Raw genomic sequence first — 19,597 nt, 5'->3', positions numbered from 1 at the left:
CTGCCAGCTTAATGATAAAAGTGACATTATATAACATCTCATAGTTGAGTTGATAATGCCTACTGTAGATACATAAAGAAATGGACACTATTTCTGGATTAAAATATAAGATATATAAACATTTCAAGGCATAACATTGTTTAAAAGCATGGAACTCTCTCCCTTCCTCCCTATTAATGAATTTTCTGATGTAGCTAAAATTCAGGAGTTTGAGTTGCAGTTCCAAATTGTTAGTAAATTTCTTGCATGTCTTTTCATGGCACTAGTTATGATGTGGGGTATTTAACTATAGCTTTATCTGAAGTGGGAACACCAAGAGGTCAATGTTTAAGTTAAACATCTCCACATCTTATGCCTTTTGGTACACTGCTTTTTACTCTAGAATATTCTTGCCATCTGAATTTTTCCTGTTTACTTGAATGGATTATGCTGTGCTTGAGGTGGCATAAAATAGTAATATAAATGACATGGATCAGGTGGTTTGAAACACACCTGTATAAAAAAAATGGTTATTTTCAATTGATAATTGCAGGGATTGTGATGGATTGCATAAAATAACATGCAAGGAGAAATACACAGTTTCAATGAATACACCATTTATTTTACAGAGGAAATACAAACTGTGCTGAAAATTATACAGACCCTATTAATGTTAATGATATATTATTGATATACAGTAAGTCTATTCTGTATGTAAAGGTACATATATCCAAAACATATAGCTATCAATATGGCCAACCTTGCTCTACACGGAGCTGCCTGATTATTGCAGGCAAGCAGAATGTTTCCAAAAGACATGCATTCTCTTAGTATTTAACTTGGCTGGGTAGTTCCCAACAGAGGTCAATTTCCAAGAACCACTGGTAACATTAGTTCACAGTAGTGTAGTCACAGGAATCAACTGCTGATGTTATCAAAAAAATTGCCAAGTGGAAAGTGAAAACTCTAAGAACACAAAAGCTCTTCTGTCTAATGATTTTTTCTTACCATATGCTTACATTAAACTTAAAACATCTGTCCAAGGAAGTCAAGCATCTGTGTGCTCAAATAAAATACATTTTAAATATGCAGATCGGCCCCTCAATCAGAACCCACATATATTTAGAATAAGGAAATTTAACAACATTCTATTTGTCAAGTTCTTACTCAAGATAATGTTAATGGTAATTTTATAGCTGCTTGATGTGGTTTTGCAATTTTTAGAATGTTAATGAATAGGGGACAAAAGTATCCATGTATGTATTTATATTTAAAATGTTCTCTAAAATGTTCTCTATATAGTTCCTATATCTGTATATATAAATAAGATACAGGTATGTGATCTGTGTGGCACCTGGAGGGTTTCTCGTTAAGAGATGTTTCTGTAATTTGTGTCACCATACCTTAAGCCTAATAAGAAATAAATCCAATATGATTGTATTGCTTCCAATATGGCTTAATGAAGCTTAGTTACCACCATGGAACTGCTAAAGAAAAAGGAAATTATAAAAATTTTAAATGATTTGCTTAAAATGAACTCTATGGGCGATGATCTTTCCATAATTCTGAGCTCTTTGGATAATGGCTTTCCAGATAAGGGATCCTATACCTGCTCTGGTGTGATTCATTTTAATGACTGCCTTTAAGGATAAACTTACTAAACTGGATTTGAGCAGAGGTTTGAAGAAATGAGAATACGCTTGTACTTGTAAATTCAAATACAAAGCATTTTTTTTACCATCTGGGAGCTAAACCACATTTATCACTCTGCAAGTAGCCCCTATTATTATTATTATCTTAATTACTGTATATAATATAATACAAACACTGATCATTATGAACTTTTTATATAATTATATTTTATATTATTCCTAACTTATTGTACAGTAGTACAGAACAGTTAGTAAAAAAGTATTATAAGGTTAAAGTAAGTAAGTAAGTAAAGCATCAAGGTCTACTGCAGAGTGTAAATATGGGCACCCTCCTGTGAGTATAATCTTTAATCTAGACCCTGGGCCCTGCTCCTGTTCACTGAAAAGTGCATACTATTCTTTGAGTGGCATGGCACCATCACTCCTTATGTCACAGAGATCCTCTGTACTACCCTGTGAAGTGTGCATGCGCAGTTTAGTAAAAACTGCAATATTACAGTTAAAGTTCCAATATTTACTCTACTGTGCATGTGCAGTGTCCAGAAACAAGAGAGGGTGACTAGGGCATGAGCACAGGTGCTAGCATGCCACTCAAGGAATAGTATCTATGGTTACTGGGGGGGTGCCACAGAATAAACTTTACTTGTCCTCTTCTATTATGTTTTGTGCAATAGAAAGAAAAGCAATAATTCACTTAGCATATAATAATTATGCTTTCATAGTCTGAAACAGAGGCCCATTTATCAAAGGTAGAAAATGTTGTGGTATTACAGCTTTTTAAAACCACAATTTAACTATATCTCTAAAATCATAGATGCCATGAAAGTTATTAAAAGATCTGAATATAAAAAGTATGAACAGAAAAAAACACTTTACAACGCACAAAAAATATCTCTACAAACTCTAAAAATTTGAGTGTTTTGGACAATTACTAGTGAAAAAATCCAATGACCTCTAATGAATGGTTAAAAAGAAAAGTCTAATAGAATTAGCACAGCTCCCATTGATTTTTATGGGACTTTGACTGTTTTTACTTGGAGAAGTTTTGTATTGGAGTTTTTACACTTTACAAATCTCAAATTTGTAGAGTTACAGAAAAATTTAAAAAAACAGGATTTGTAAAAAAAAAGAAATCCTAATGTTAGTAAATCAGTCCCATAAAATAAAACAGTATTTTCTTTTCATTCAACACAAAAAAAATTTGAATTAAATATCCTTCCCTTATTGTATGGATCTTGAAAAGTATTTATTCATTATTTGCTTACACGTTTTTATATCAGTATACAAACAATATATAAACACGTGCTAAGATACAGAAAAAATAAAAGCAGTAATATTTGTAATACCTGCTGTATTTGACTAAAGTGAACGTTTCCTAATAATCATATTAATCTAGCGGGTGAACAGAAAATCAATAAACGTTAAAAGAAAACGACTGTATACACCCGCATAAATACAAAGGGTATGAAATATGAACCTGTGAAAACTCATGTCAAAGATAAACAGTCCCGAGGCAATAGTACTGGGCATGATTTCAAACTGAACAATTTTACAAATGTCACAAAAGCTGCCAACAGTAACAAGCTTTCTGCTGCTTTTTATTTTTTTTGTAACCAGCCCACAGGCTGATGATTCAGAGAGCCAATCAGAATGTCCAAAAAGGGGGTGGGTGATGTAGGTGGAGCCACAATGACCTTCTGGCAGGTTAAAATCTTTCTCTTACTTCTAGGCTGTAGAGAGGTAATGATCGGTCAATCCAACTCCAGTGTCTAAAAAGGCAGCCCACACAGAAGTTGCATGCATGGCTCTATAAATACAGGTGCAACAGCACACAGAACTTTTTGTTTGCTTCTATTGTTTACTCACAAGTTTCAGTTGTTTGCATGTAATGGTTGCCCCCTACATAAAGTTGCAACCCATCCTTGAAAAATGTTTGCGTTTGAATATAACTTGCATTCAAATATATAAATGAATTGAGCACAGCGGTTATATAATGCAGTTTGTTAGAGCGAATCAGAGCAATTTCATTCATTGGCAAAAATCCTCCCAAGCACATGTGACTCCCCCCCCCACCAGTCTACACAAGGCACATTTCCCTACACTGCATTCCAGTAATATTTCTTGATCTGTGCTGTTCAGTTTATGCATTTGCCCTAACTTTGTTCTATACTACTACTGCTAAATATAGATATACATACATACAACAATCCGAGTTAAATATTCCTATAAAGTCTCCCTCTCTGTTCTTTCAAGAAAAGACATGTAAACTGCTTGCAGCTACTGAGTCATGTCCCAGAAAGGCTTGGGCTGTCAAAGCTTCCCATGATATTAAAAAGGAAAAACTTCAATAGTATGAGTTCTGCAGCTCCGCACTTTTTTTTTCCAGTTACTGCCAATAAAACATGTAAGGGAAAAGAAAAGGCTCTGTTAGAGCTCATGTTTCAAAAGAAAATCTCTGCTGTCTTCTCTAAAATATGCACACAATTCACTTCCGTACAACCAAACTGGATTGCAGTTAAACTTTAAAATGCTGTTTTAACTGAGAATCTGTGAGAATAATTTATTACAATATAGTTTCAAAGGTGCATTAAACCCACAATAAGGATCTAACTACATAACAAATGAAAAATGTGCACAATGAAACTTACTTGTTTTAGATGGTTCAGTAGTTGCTAAAGCTCCGCTGCAGCAGGTCAGCAGCCAGTGTATCCACAAAAACAGTGTAAGGAATTCCCCACTGCTCATGTTTTTTCCAAAGTTCACTTGAATTTGAATGACAATGGTCCTGTTCTCTAGATTTCCCTAACTGTTCAACTTGGGAAAGCACTCTTTGATTAATGCTACAGAAACAAGAGTGCACTGAATGAAAGTATTTCCCTGGCACAGAAAAAGTCTGCTCTGCCTCCTGTAGTCTCCTTATGTTGTGATTGATATGCAAATTCTTACCTCCCACAAGAAGGAGGTTCCAAAAGTTCAGTCCAAAGCAATAATTCTAGGAATATGATGAAAAACCACACAATTAAACACATTTTTGTAATATAAGATGTAGTGGACTATTATCAACTTAAAACATAAGACTTTTGTTAGAGAAGTTCAGTTTTGTAGTGCTATAAAAACTGTGAGCTATTTTTCTGTTGCAAAATGTTTTATCTGATTTGTTTGAAGTTACACATTCTAATAAGCAGGGCAGACATTAGAGAAAGGGGGCTCTGGTTAATGTAGCCCCAACCTGAAAAATAAACTACAACTCCCATGATCCCTTCAGCTGTTGGCTGGGCTTCAGCTTGGACATATTATGTTACGCTTTGCTGGCATGATGTTAAGAATATTAAGCAAGTGTTGCACAATGTACCCAAAGTTTGGGGGCCAGATTAAATGCCAAATACTTCCTACTCTAAGGGGGTTATTTAATAAACTCCAAATTCAAAAATCCCGGAAATTTTTTGATTTTTTTTTTATAATCGGACTTTTAAAAAAATAAGAGAGGATAATTTATTAAACCCCAAGGATGGAAAAGTCAGAATCAGAAAATCCGGCATCTCAGGCCTGTCGAGGTTGCATAAAAGTCAATGGGAGAAGTCTCAATGATTTTTTGATGTGCGCTGGGTTTCATGCATTTCATTCATTACCCCGAAGTTATTGAAGTTTTCGAGTGAAAAATCAGAAAAATACGTGAAAATCTGATTTTTTTTTCCCTCAAAGCTAATTTTCAGGAAAATGTAATAAATAAATAAGCGTAAAAAAACCTGAGTGGATTTGATCGGAGTTTGTAGCAGAAAATGTTGATATAAAATCGGACTTTGATAAATAGCCCCCTAAAAGTAGCTATGTAATGCATTTACAGTATAATACCTTTACCTTGTATCTTTACAGTCACTTGGCACGTGGCAATCCTGTGATTTTGTTTTTTTTGATTGTACAAATGAAGAAGGGGGAAACAAGGGGCTTCATTGTAAACTAAATAGGGCTGATGCCCAATGCGTCAGGCTAGTGGCACAGCTTCAGCTGGGAGTCATTTAGAAAACACTGGGAAAATCTGCTCCTGGGCAGTACCCCATGGCAACCAATTAGGTGTTTGCTTTTATTGTTCTTCATAAAGCTGTCTAAAAAAAATAGCTTGTCACTGATTGGTTGCTATGGGTTACTGCCCAGTGTTTATGAATGAGCCCTAATTTGTACACTAATTTATTTTAGTCAGCAAAGAAGCTCTTGTAAATTCTCTTTCTGCCTGGGAATGGGTCAGCAGGACACTGGGAAAAAACCTGTTGGGCCCTGCCAACCCACACCCGATCCTTGCCTGCCCTCCGCTGTCGATCCCCTGCTGCCCGCCCCTGATTGTGGCAACAAGAAGTAGAAGTTGTGCATGGGGGAGGGGCTGGTGGTGGGTAAGCAGGTGAGCCACAGGGGCCCCAGAGGGCGTGTGGGGGCCCCTGGGGTAGCAGCACTCCAGTCCAACCCTGCCTGCTGCCTCTCATTTACTTAAATGGGAAAGCCTGAAGATGTACATTATTGGCTCAAAATTTTCCAGCATTGGTACTGTCAAGTTGATAGCTTGGCCAGCTTTGAACACTTCTCCTTCTGACTGAAATATGCAGGAAGAGAAAATGTCCCTTATACCAGCAGCCTGCAATCAGAACACTCATTTTTGACCACATAAGTTGCTATGTTTGGCAGCAGTTTATAGTCACCTCTTTGGGGAAGAGACATTTCAATCTTTTAAACAAATAATACCCTGTATTTTACATTTACTGCACATCATCTGTCTTGGCAGTGTACTTGTCTGCTCTGTCTGACCAGTTTTCCTTCTGACATTGTGCTAGGTCTGAGACAAGACCATAGACGCAAAGATCCGATCGTACGAATCATCGAACGATCGGACTTCCCCATCTCCCGACCCGCCACTAACCATTCCGATCAAATAAAGTAGAAAAGAACAGATCAGCCAATGTTCTGCCCGACAGCAATCGTACAAAAGTTATGTCCGACAAAAGCTAGTGACAGTCTCCCTCTGAAAATTGTACGATCGACAATACATGCAGAGATATTATCGACAGCCGACAGAAATCTTTTAACCTGTCCGATAGACCAAACGACTAATCTCCGCCGGGCGAAAAATGTTGGGACTCTCCACACACGGCCCAAAAATCGTACGAATCTTCGATTCCTACGATCAGATCTTTGCATCTATGGCCAGCTTAATGAACCCAGTCCACACCATGGGGGGATATATTATTAACAGATCTTTATAACACACACAAACGAGAGGTTATTATTCTACTTGCTTTTCAACTCGCCTTCCTTCAACAGTATTTAGTACACAGCTTTTAGACTGCTAAATCCCTGAGCTGCGGAACTGGGCATGAATTAAAAACAAGTATTTTGCAAAATAACCTTTGGACTTTTAGTCCCACAGCAATAAGATATCATTGGAGAGAATCTGAGTTCTCAGTGGCTGGATAAACATCCTAGAAACAGTAATAGAAGATCTATAGTTTTTGAAAATCCTACAGAAACAACATTCTGAAATGTCTCCCAATGAAACAAAGTCTCCGTCGGGCTCATGTGAACATTAGGTCTATAGTTATTGCATTGTCTCCTACTAAATATTGCAGGAGCCAAAGTATTGTAGATATAAAGTGAATTTAGCCTTGCCAGACTGGAATGTTTGTCTCAAGGTCACCACCATTCATTTTCAGTTTTTGTTGCTGCTGGGTATTTTACAGCATACGTACGAAAATAACAGCTTCCTCTTGTTCACGTTAAAGTGGTAAGTTTATTTTGTGGGAGTAATAATTTTTTAAACCAGATTCACATTATTATGTATTACATGCTGAACACGTTTACAATAACATTGTGTGATTAACTAGAATTAATAAAAGAAGCTATAAGCAGTACACAGTTATAAAAATAAAGTTAAAATTGGCAGAAAATTACATAAATCAAATACAATCTATCAAAATCAAAAATCTATGTATTCATTATATTTTTGTAATGAAGTAATTTGAGAGAGAATGAACCTCTATTTGTATAGTGCTCTGCTAACCTATTGAGCAATAAAATCACTGGCTGGTATGAATTTTAACCATGTTGCTCAGTCAATTTAAATTGAAAGTGCATGCAACCATTAATAAAAGATATTCACATGAAGGGGAGTCAGTAATAAGGAAATGTGTTTAATACCGAACCAACCCCTATTCTGGGAGAGAGCAGTGAAATAAGTTTACTAGGGGGATACATGCACCAATAACTAGTTCCTGGGTGCTGGGGTAGGATCTTTAAAATTTGTGCATAGTATTATTTATATAGTGCTAGTATGCAGCACTGTACATTTCAAACATTAGTTTAATACTACAGATGGTGGGTTTATGCAATAAATTTAATATACATAATAAATGAAATACTTTCAAGAGTAAGTGATGTGTGCTAATTTACATGAGGAAGACAACCGTAGAGCTTACAAACCAAGACAGTAGGTCATATGCTTAGTTGGGGTCTAATAAGCGATTCCATTCACAGTACTTGGGAAATGGGCTCATAAGTGTCAATACCTTCCAACTGCAAAGCAGCTTTTGAACACACAATTAGGCCATGAGGACAAGGCTTAATATGCAAGAATCTTACATTACTGGCAATTAGCATGGCATGACAGAAAATAAAGCCCTTACTACAATGAATTCGTTGTTTAAGAGTGTATGTGTATATATGCACTACTGCACACAAAAGTTTTTTGTTTTTGTTTTGTGAAATATATTTGCATGTTTACTGCTGATTGATACCTTTTTTTAATCACAGAAAAAATAATTATTTCCAGAGTTCTCCAAAAAATAATTTTATTTCAAAGGAGTCAGATGAGGATTTGTACGTGACAGCTACTGTTATTAATATAACTGATAAGCTTAAAGCAGGCGCATTTTCTAGGCGCAGTTTCAAATTTGCTGAAATATAGCTCAAATCTGAACACAAGAGGAAGCGACATGGGGCAGATTTAGGATGAATTGGCAAACGCTGGTAACAATTCCCAAGCATTACCGCCCGCAGGGACATCACCGATTTACGAGCGCAGGCACCAATTCTCTAGTGAAAGAGATAGGCGCTTGCACTCATTCTCACTCTATGGCCAGGCGACAATTAACTCTAGCGAATGGTAGTTACTCCGCAAATTCACTAAAATGCAGATTTTACTGAACGTTATCTCTTTCGCTAGATTTGCCTTTGCCAGCTCAGACCAGGCGAAGTGCACTGGAGTGCATAGATCTTTGTCAATCTTTTGTTACTTACATCATGTTCTTTAGTGGAAAAAGCATTAAAGTTCAAAAAACGCTGGCGTTTTTTCACAGTCATAGTCTGCAAAAGTCCTTAAAAATATTTGGGCAACCGGTTTCTCCCATACATTTTCTAACATATGGAACATGTCTTTATTAAGGTCCCCTGGACATGTGTAATTAACAGTGGAAATGTAATGTATTTGCATTAACATATAACATAAAGATGTCCATTCAACTTTAAATTTCCTACGTATGCAAATTAGGAAGGAAGACCTCTTGCAAATTTGAATCGCTTGCATTGCTGAAGTAACGCTAGTGAAAAGTCGCCAGCATTCAGCGCCCACGATCAAACTCCACATTTTAGTGAATTACCGCTGTCTGAGCAAATTTTCGCCTGGCGATAGGTGTGAAGCGGTCGATGCAGACTTTTTGCCGGTTAATGAATCCGCCCCTAACTGACTAAATCACAGGATTGTACAAATAAAATAAGGGGTATGAAGAACCTCACAATGAAAGCCATACATGTATTGTACAGACATATTTACACCACTGCACATCTTTGAAAACACACCAATTAATCTAGAGAACTAATTCTGTTTCACCTCCATATTGCATCAAAAGTAATCTTACCAGGTCCAGATGATAGGATATAGGAAGTATAGGATAATCATGATATGAGAGATGCATACATCAACAACATGACATAGTATGCATACAGATCACCCCCTTAGCATCACACCTCTAATAGGCCTATTTATTAAAGGTTTTTGAAACCACAAATAAACTCAGTGGGGGTCATTTATCAACACTGGGCAAATTTGCCCATGAGCAATAACCCATGGCAACCAATCAAATTGCTGCATTCATTGTTCTACTTGCAGCTGGCTTTAAAAAGCTAATCAAGGATTGGTTGCTATGGGTAACTGCCCATGGGCAATTTTTGTGTTGATAAATGAGCCCTACTCTCTCTAAAACCATGACATTTATCAAAAGTTCCAAATAAATAAAGTATGAATGGAAAGTAATGCTGAACGATCCAAAAAAACAATACGAAAATCTCTAAAACGTTGAGTTTTCCAGACAATTCCTAGCAGAAAAAAATCTGAAAACTTCTAAAAGGCGGAATTAATTCAAAACCGTCTAATAGGATCAGTGCATCTCACATTGACTTCTATCGAACCTCAAAGTCAATGCAAACTGGTATAATTACCCTTTTCTTATTGTATTGTGGTATCAAGAACCCGTTCCTTCCATTCAGAGCAAATGCAATCATTAAATCCAGCGAGTGGGAAATGATACCAATGGGCACAGGAATTCTGCTGCAAGGTACCTTTATTCAACTACATGTTTTGAGCTTAACAGCTCTTTATCAAATCACACTACAAACATGTAGTTGAATAAAGGCACCTTGCAGCAGAATTCCTGCACCCATTGGTATAATTTCCCATTCACTGGATTTTCTATAGAACCTCAACAACTTTTACCTGGTGAAGTTTTGTATTAGAGATTTTCATGGTTTTTACACTTAATAAATCTCAGATTTTTAGAACTTTGAACAAATAGGAAAACCACAAATTTTTGGAGAATTTTTAGTGCGAATATATTGAAATGTGAGTGTTAGTAAATCAGCCCCTAAATAAAATGCACTGTATGTGAAAATGCCAATACAATTTTGTAGCTTTATATAACAACTAGTGTTAGAATTGTTATTAAATTCTCAGCTGGTTAGGGATTTCACACTTAAGTACCAGGTCAATATTGACAGTTCCAGGAGACCTTGTACTATCTTAGCATGCAAAGGAATTCTATCTTGCTCCAAGAGGCAAAAGAATTACCCAGAATAAGGAAAAACAAAAGTTTTCTCCCTCTCTAGAAACAGCAAACGGTCCTTAATGCGAAGAATCATTCGCATTGCTTATTGACTGATGAGCCCCTGTATATTTGTTAACATTGTCCATTGCACATGACTTCTCCGGAGAAAACAAAATCAACTTTCAAAGTCTTTTAGAATTAGATGACATCAACTGCAAGGAACTAGGTTTCTGGTCACTACATCATAAAAAGCAATGATCTTAATGTATTAAAAGGGAATAAAAATTAATTTGACCCACCACACACATTGTAGGCTTTAAGATTTATTATTTTTGGGTAATCTATAGTCTCTTCAACACCTTGCAGAACTGCAATGTTTTGGGTATAAAGCTTTCCAAATGAAATATTTATAGTTACTCAATGTGCCCCTTCTGTGCTTTGCAAAATCATTCTGGCCCTAGACCAGTTCTGTGATTTTGTATCATGTAGAAAAAGTGTTACAAAAAAATTTAAAACAATAATATGTTGTATGCGTAAGTATTCAATCTCCATGCTTTAGGCATTTTGTGGTAAACATGTGCCATTTTATCTAGTAGTGATAAGTCCAGTTGATATTGACTTTTCACTCTAGTGAAAACACAGGTTGAACGCATCAAGTTGCATTCCACCAATTTATGGCATTTACATGTGCCTTAATGAGCACAGCCCGATCAGCTGGTATTTTGCCCCCTCTATTACAAAATTATCAGTCCCTGCTGCTAAAGCAGCCCACTGCATTATACTACCACCACCACCACCATATTTTGCCTAGATTTGCTTAGTGTTTAGATTTGCAGTGCACACATTACTTTGAAATGTGACCAATACTTACTATCTTGAGCTGATCATCAATCTTTCCCATGCTGCAGCTGGGTCACTATCCTGCTGTTTGCAAAATTCCACATAGATCTTTTCTGTAATGGATTCTAGTGTTCCATTTGCATGTACAGGCTAGTGTTATGTTCCATTTGCATGTACAGGCCAGTGCTATGCAGAGCTCTTGATATGGTTGACTGGAGCCCCTTTGTGAAAATACCTGGTGGTCAGTGGTTTGGCGGGGACAACCTCTGCAGCCATGCGCCAATTCTTCTGACACACGTTCGCACTGCTTCCGCGATTTGCAGCATGTGCTGCATCTGCCATTGTCGTGCTTGGTGAGAACTTCAAATATTCAAAGAAGCCACCCCCCTATTCACATTGCCCAATGTAGGTCTATTTCTAATAGTTCCTGTGTGTGTTTCCTAAGTCTCTCTTGTCTGTTTCTAACCTTCCCTTGTTTGATCCCTGTCCTGACCTCTGCCCATTTATTGACCATTCTATTGGATCCTATTTTTGTACTGCGCTACTGTTGGTTTTGACCCCGGCTTGTGACCTTGAATATGTTCTGGATTCCTGATTTTGTATTGCTCTGCCTGATTTGGTATCAAGCCGGCCTGTCCCTCGACCACACTCCTTGTTCTCCATTTTTCCTGTACATGTCATGGTTCCCATGACTGCCTAGAACTCTCTCCTTTGTCCTCTCTCTATAAGACCTGGCGGCATCTGAGTAGTGGAGGGCTCCTCCTGAAGCAAAAGGCAGTGTTATAAGTGGAATCGTGAGCCGAGACTGGGACCTTGGTTCTGGGTTTGGTATACCTTGCGTTACACCCTTTCCACTAGTTTCATCTTTTGAACTCCGTAGTTTTTGTTGGCTTATCTAGGGTTCTCTCAATTATTTTTCTTGCTTGCACAAATAATTAAAGAATTAATCGTTTCCCGGCAGCACCTGTAACATCCAAATACTTGGATATTGCTTTGTAGTCTCTTTCTAATTCTTGCATTTTTTATTATATTCTATTTCATATGAATCACTGATGGAGGCCAATAATAATGCAACTGTATGCTTGCTAGGAAAGTGCACACTAAGATAAACGTATGTGTAAATACATTTAGGTAATTTTCTTTTCTTAGTTTTCCTGGCCCTTTAAGTAAAACCAGATGTTTATTTCAGTGGTTCGAAACATTGCACTTTATTCTTTTTATGTATTTCTCCTCATTCTTTCTTTACATCAAATCAAAGACCTAATAGTTTGTTATTGGCAACTCCATTTATACAAGTTAGCACTTGTGCAAACAACATTCCTGTGATTAGGTTTAACACAGAGAAATAAAATATAACTTAGATCACCCTTGAAGGTACTTTCATTTATTCAACACATAAAGCAATGAAGTTAACAAATCCCATGTAACACTTAAGTACTCAATTAACACTAACATAGTAAAGTAAGTTACTACTTACTAATGTCCACATGGTTTAAAGTGACTTAATGTCACAAAGCAGAGAGTTCTACTACTCTGTCCAAATCACAAGTCCTGTATGTATACAAATACATTTTGCAGCAAGGTAGGAATGTCCAGCATCCCCTTTACACCTTTGAGGTGCTCTTTGTACATGACTGAATGCTTAAATCTTTCCATCTTGGAGCCCCAGATTAAGGGGCAGATTTATTAAGGTTTGAGTTGTGTTTTTCAGGAAAAATCAAATTTTCTAGTATATTTTTTGTTCAAAAATAAAATTTTCAGATTAAAAAAAAAACTCGAATTATTCACTTTTTTTAAAAAAAAAAAAAAACTTGAATATTTAGATTTATTATACCCCGTTACTAGAAATAGCTCAAATCCGAAAATACACCATCTAAAACATGTCGAGGTCATGTAGGAATCAAAGCAGAGGTCCCTTGAACCATTTGAAGATGTTAACAGCCTGTTTGGTGTTCAAGTTTTTTTCAAAAGTTTTTGGGTTTCATGACTCGAACTCTCGGGATCAGGTTTTTTCCATTCGTGTTTTTTCTTAAATAAGATACCATTCAAGTTAATTCGAGGTATAAAAACCCTAACACCAGACCTTTGATATATAACCCCCTTAAATGAAGCACTGCCCTTGTGATGGCTTTGCAGATGGTAGTCAGTGGGGACCATGCCTGGCCCACGTCCTAAGGGGTGGGAAGGATATCATTCTGCAGCACCAGTGCTTTTCAATGGTGATTTCATTGGAGGCTCCAAAGTCTAATTCCCTGTATTATTTTTGCCAGTCTCTCATCTCGGTACTATCCCCACAGTTGAGGTAGTAGACTTTAATGTGTTAACTTTTCTAGACTAGTAATTTAAACTACTACTTTTAAGAAACTGGTGTTTCAACATAGGATATGTGCTGTGAAATACTCTGTGGAGAGTAATTTTTATGACTGTACTGCTAATTTGCAGATGCAACAAGTCGTATCTATAGTTCAAGAGCTTTACATACTCATGGTGTAGATGACTAAAGTAATAAATGGATCCTGCAGACACCAAATTCATGTTAATATCCACAGAGGGAACAATAAACTGGTTAATAAAAACATGAGGAGATGCAGACAGTAACATAACTTTGATGAGTAACTTGAACTTGAATTTAAAGATTGTTTCTCTAGGAATGTGTGAGTATAAAGTTAAAATGCTTTTGTGACATTTTATTAAACACAAATAGGAAAGGATGTTGGCACTATGTATCCAAAATTAGAGGTTAGACCACAAAGGACAATGTACACAGTGAAGAGCAGAAGTAACATTGTCATAGTGGTTTCAATATCATCACTTCTGCCTTTGCCTCTGAATTTTTTATTTAACAATAAGTAACAATTTAATGATCATTAAATGTTGCACTAGGTCTGATAATACATAGCCCCCAACCATATGCATTCAAACAGGTGACCACCACGCTATCTGCTGATTGTTGCTATGGGTTACTAGGACAGGTGCAAATATTGTTACTTTTTTGCATTATAAATGTTTTACTTCTCAATGAAAAAAGCGTTACCAGACCTGGAAATGTGCTTTAGAAGTTGCATGGAGCTAAATTACATATGAAAAACAAAGATACAACATATACTTATTGAACAAAGGAACACCTTTGTGTGTATCAGAGTGACAGCATTTGAAAACAAGAGATGGTTACTATTGCTACCTTACATTATGATATCTAGCTTTAACATCAATAGTCACACAGTATATATGTCGTTAGCAAGATTTATCAAGACAGCTACTATATATTGAAATAATGCCAATAAAGTGACAAGACATGCAATAAATCAAAGAAATAAATCAAATAAAAAGTAACACACCCTGTTGGACCATGTTACAAAAAGGAGGAAGCGGTTTTAAAAAATGGGAAATGTGTGCAGGCTGTTAGTTAAGCTTAATATAAGCATATATTAGGATAATACCAAGCTAATAAAATTAACAGTGGGTTTTTATTAAAATATACGTGTGTTTATAATCATTTCAGGTATCTTTTAATTTCATTCAGGGTAGTGATAGATGCTAACATTCTTAAAGCAGTATGGTTATTTCCTTCCAATAAGGCCCAGGTCTATCAAGTTTCAAGCATTACTTGTTCTTCATCTCAGTATTTTCTACTCTGGTTCAAAAAGGGAATGCAGATAAATGCTTAATATTATAACCAAGACCTTGGTGTCACTAAATGTCACCAAGAACTCAATGTAGAAACATGTAGAAGGATAAAGACACCTACTGAAAGCATAAGATACATTGACTTTGACTAAAAAGGTTGGGTCATTTTAGACAGAGCATAGAGTTAGTGTCTTCCTTTGTAGAGCAATCAGTGTTTTTACCTTAATGAAAAGAAACTCCTTTAGCGTCTACCACCAGTATTTGCAATTACAGGGATGCTGTTGCTTTTAGAGTTACCTCTAATGAAGCATTAAAGATCAAAAACAACTAGTAATGCCATATTATGACATTCAGTTATCAATGTATGCCACAGGCAAGGAAAAAGGTGTTTCTACCACCAGGCAATATTCAAGTTATGTTTAAAGAATGTTACAAATGTGGCAATGAAACAAAAGGACACAGATTTTGTGCAATATATATTCTCAGCCACCTATTCCTAGGAGTACAATCATAGGGGCAAATTCACTAAAGGATAAATTTACACCAGCAAATGATCCACCATACTTTGTGTCAATTTGTCAGGTGCAAATTCATTACCAGTACGTTAATTCACTAAAATGGGAAGTTGCATCTCAGCAGCTGAACACTGGCGAAGTTTCACTATTGTTAATTCGTCAGCGAGACCATTTAATAGCGATCTTTCGCTAGCGTTCAATTCTGCCAAGTGTAACTTCGTTAGTACTATTACGTTTAGGTCATTATAGGCCAGTAAGCTTGACATCTGTGGTGGGCAAATTATTTGAAGGCTTGTTAAGGGATCACATTCAAAATTTTGTCCTAATGAATGGCATTATGAGCAACAATCAGCATGGCTTTATGAAGGATAGGTCATGTCAGACGAATTTGATTGCATTTTATGATGTGGTAAGTAAGATTCTGGATAGTGGGGGGGCAGTAGATGTGATCTATTTGGATTTTGCCAAATCGTTTGATACTGTGCCCCACAAACGACTGCTTTCTAAACTAAGGTCTGTTGGGCTTAATGAAGTCGTTTGCATGTGGATAGGAAACTGGCTACAGGATCGGGTACCGAGGGTGGTTGTTAATGGGACATTCTCTACTTGGAGTAAGGTTCTTAGTGGGGTCCCCCAGGGCTCAGTATTGGGTCCACTTTTATTTAACTTGTTCATTAATGACTTAGGGGAGGGTGTTGTAAGTAATGTATCAGTGTTTGCAGATGACACAAAATTATCCAGCCCAATTAATTCCATCCAGGATGTGGCATCCTTGCAACATGATCTTGACAAACTGGCAATCTGGGCAGCTAAATGGCAAATGAGATTCAATGTTGATAAATGTAAAGTCATGCACCTGGGATGTAAAAATATCGAAGCCACTTATACCCTTAATGGGACTGCACTAGGCAAATCCATTATGGAAAAGGACCTTGGAGTCCTTGTAGATGATAAACTTGGCTGTAGCAAGCAATGCCAGTCAGCAGCATCAAGGGCAAATAAGGTCTTGAGTTGTATTAAAAGGGGCATAGAGTCAAGGGAGGAGGGGGTCATTCTTCCACTGTAAAAAGCACTTGTAAGGCCCCATCTAGAATATGCCGTACAGTTTTGGTCTCCATCACTCAAACAGGACATTATTGTATTAGAGAGGGTACAGAGAAGGGCAACTAAGCTGGTAAAAGGTATTGAAAATCTTAGCTATGGAGGAAAGACTGGCCAAATTGGAGATGTTCACGCTGTAGAAGAGGCGCTTAAGGGGTGATATGATGACTATGTATAAATATATAAGGGGATCATATAATAATCTCTCTAATGCTTTATTTACCAGTAGGTCTTTCCAGCTGACACGAGGTCACCCATTCCGATTAGAAGAAAAGAGGTTCCGCCTAAATATTCGGAAGGGGTTTTTTTACAGTGAGAGCTGTGAAGATGTGGAATTCTCTCCCTGAATCAGTTGTACAGGCTGATACATTAGATAGCTTTAAGAAGGGGTTGAATGGCTTTTTAGCAAGTAAGGGAATACAGGGTTATGGGAAATAGCTCATAGTCCAAGTTGATCCAGGGACTAGTCTGATTGCCATTTTGGAGTCAGGAAGGAATTTTTCCCCCTCTAAGGCAAATTGGAGAGGCTTCAGATGGGTTTTTTGCCTTCCTCTGGATCAACTGGCAGATAGGTAGTTAATAAAAAAAAAAAAGTTTAACTCGATGGACATGTGTCTTTTTTCAACCTTACTTACTATGTTACTATGTTACTATGTTACAGCGAGATTGTTAGCATAAATGCAGGCCACTCCAAGGTGAAGAGAAAAACAGTGCGTTTATTTTGAACACAAAGAGCTTCCAGCAGCAGTCAAAATGCAACAGAAAGATAAACAGCTTGATTTAGCAACATAAAGTCCAGCAATAAACAAAATAGCTTACTTCAGCGTTTTTAAGTTTTCAGTACCCCAAGGTAATATCCAGGCTTGGTCTGTGGGGAAAACACCACGAAAATATCCCCCTGGTCTCTGAAAGTACAGCCATTCCAACCCAACAGCCCAGCCCTCCTGTGCAGCTCCTTCTCTCACACACTGCACACCTGCTGCTGACTCCCTTAAACACCCCTTGGCTGTCCAGCCCACCTTCTGGCTGTTTAACCCTCTGGTGTTTCTTAAAGGGCACATTCCTATATGGATGGCTCAGAACCTAAAAACAGGGGTTACATATCTGCCATCCACTATAAATCCCGTCTGGCTTGTACATGCCCTAGACATGAGCCCATCCTAAAACAAATGTGGCACGTCCCTCAAATGGTTGGGAAAAATGTTTACACAAAAATCTTTAATAGTTAGGACTTTTAAAGGCAATCCCGCTTTAAAAAATGAAAAAACACCATTGTTTTTTTTACAACTTTTATGACTTTCCAGCACACAGGATTTGATGTAACTGAAATAAGATTGAGGAGGATGTACTTCATCTTATCAGTTCACCAGGTCTAAGCTGCCAAAGAAAACTCTGGAGAAAGAGGTAATGTTCTGTAAAATTCGCACTTTAATAAATTTGAGCAGTAATAATCGCTCATCTGATCAAAAATTTGCCTGCCGATAGGGCGCGAAACTGAGCTAGTGATGGTCTCTTTCGCTAGCGAATTTTCATCTATGCCTGTTATTAAATTGCCAATATGACCCCGGTGGATGAGATTTCGTACATATTTTGTGCTCCACAGTTATGTCAAAATCATACACTTCAATGTACTTGGCAAAGACAAAAATGGTGAGGTCTAATAAACTTGCAAAGAAACCTGTGCCCATTCCTTCTGTATTTTGAAACTACATTTCACTCAGTGACACCTCTGTGTCCTGCACAACCAGCTGCTGCGTCTCATTTGTGCCTCATTTTAATTATTCAAATATTCATTTCTTAGCTGATTAAAGGAGAAAAAGTGTTTTGTGCTTCTGTCCTTTCAGCACATCATCAAACTCCGTTTACTCTATCCAAAATGGATGCCTTCCCTTATTGAACTTGATTCAAATTAACTACACTCCTCCTCCCAATGCTATGTAACTAAACCCAACTACTAACCTCTGCTTGCCAGTTTTGTCTCGCCCCAGTCATGAGCTCTCAGCAATTTGATGAATAATGGGACTGATACAAAAACAAGATGTGTAAAAATTTCCATTCCACACTACGCAGAATCAAAAATAAAAAGTTGAACAGACTACTGCTGATCAATTAAAGCTTTATTTTACCAAATACTCTGAGGAAGTGCCAAAGGGCACGAAACGCGTCAGTAGTAATGGACATTACTCACTTTTAATGTTTGGTAAAATAAAGCTTTAATTCAGAGACAGAACTAGGTGGGGGCGGGCCCTGGTGCGGGCCGGGCCCCGCCCCCACCCGTTTCTGTGCGGCGCTGCAGTGGGCGCGTGGGTGCGTGACTGCCAGGGGGGCCCTGCGGGGGTGGGGGCCCTGGCCCAATTGCACCCCCCTGCTCCCCCGGTAGTTATGCCACTGCTTTAATTCATCAGCAGTAGTCCGTTCAACTTTGTATTTTTGATGCCGTGAGGAAGTTCCGCTGCCAAGGAACACAATGACGGACATGTGATTGTCCTGGACCAATCAGCACAGTACTGGTGAGCACGCTACGCAGTAAGCTGCATCTTCATCCGAAGAGATAAAATATGATGGTGTCTGACTTTTTTTTCCCATTGAAATACATTGAATTTTGGATGTAGATGCATGAATAAACAACGCCATCCAACTTTACATTCTAGCTATAGGGGCATCAGATTTTGTAGGATCCTACAAATCTTGTGCTGTTGCATGCTTTGCATGGTGTTCCGTGCTGTTGGATGGCAAAATGAGATAAAATCTGACGCACAAAATCTGATCAAAATCTCCAATGTAGTTCTTCATAGGAGATCGGCAA

At 37.5% G+C, this 19,597-nt stretch overlaps 1 protein-coding gene across 1 annotated transcript in view; it reads right to left on the bottom strand.

Annotated features, from left to right (window-relative positions):
* lpl.L (lipoprotein lipase L homeolog) overlaps positions 1–4,544 on the bottom strand; it is a 28,878-nt gene extending 24,334 nt beyond the window's left edge. Inside the window, exon 1 of the mRNA XM_018254339.2 lies at positions 4,280–4,544. Coding sequence (XP_018109828.1) covers positions 4,280–4,376 — 97 coding nt within the window. The 5' untranslated portion in view covers positions 4,377–4,544. The remainder of the gene's footprint in view (positions 1–4,279) is intronic.
* Positions 4,545–19,597: the final 15,053 nt, after the last annotated feature.

The sequence above is a fragment of the Xenopus laevis genome, chromosome 1L, assembly GCF_017654675.1.
Source record: "Xenopus laevis strain J_2021 chromosome 1L, Xenopus_laevis_v10.1, whole genome shotgun sequence".
Classification (NCBI taxonomy): Eukaryota; Metazoa; Chordata; class Amphibia; order Anura; family Pipidae; genus Xenopus; species Xenopus laevis.
The sequence above is the reverse complement of the archived record's forward strand: the minus strand, read 5'-3'. Positions and strand labels throughout refer to the sequence as shown.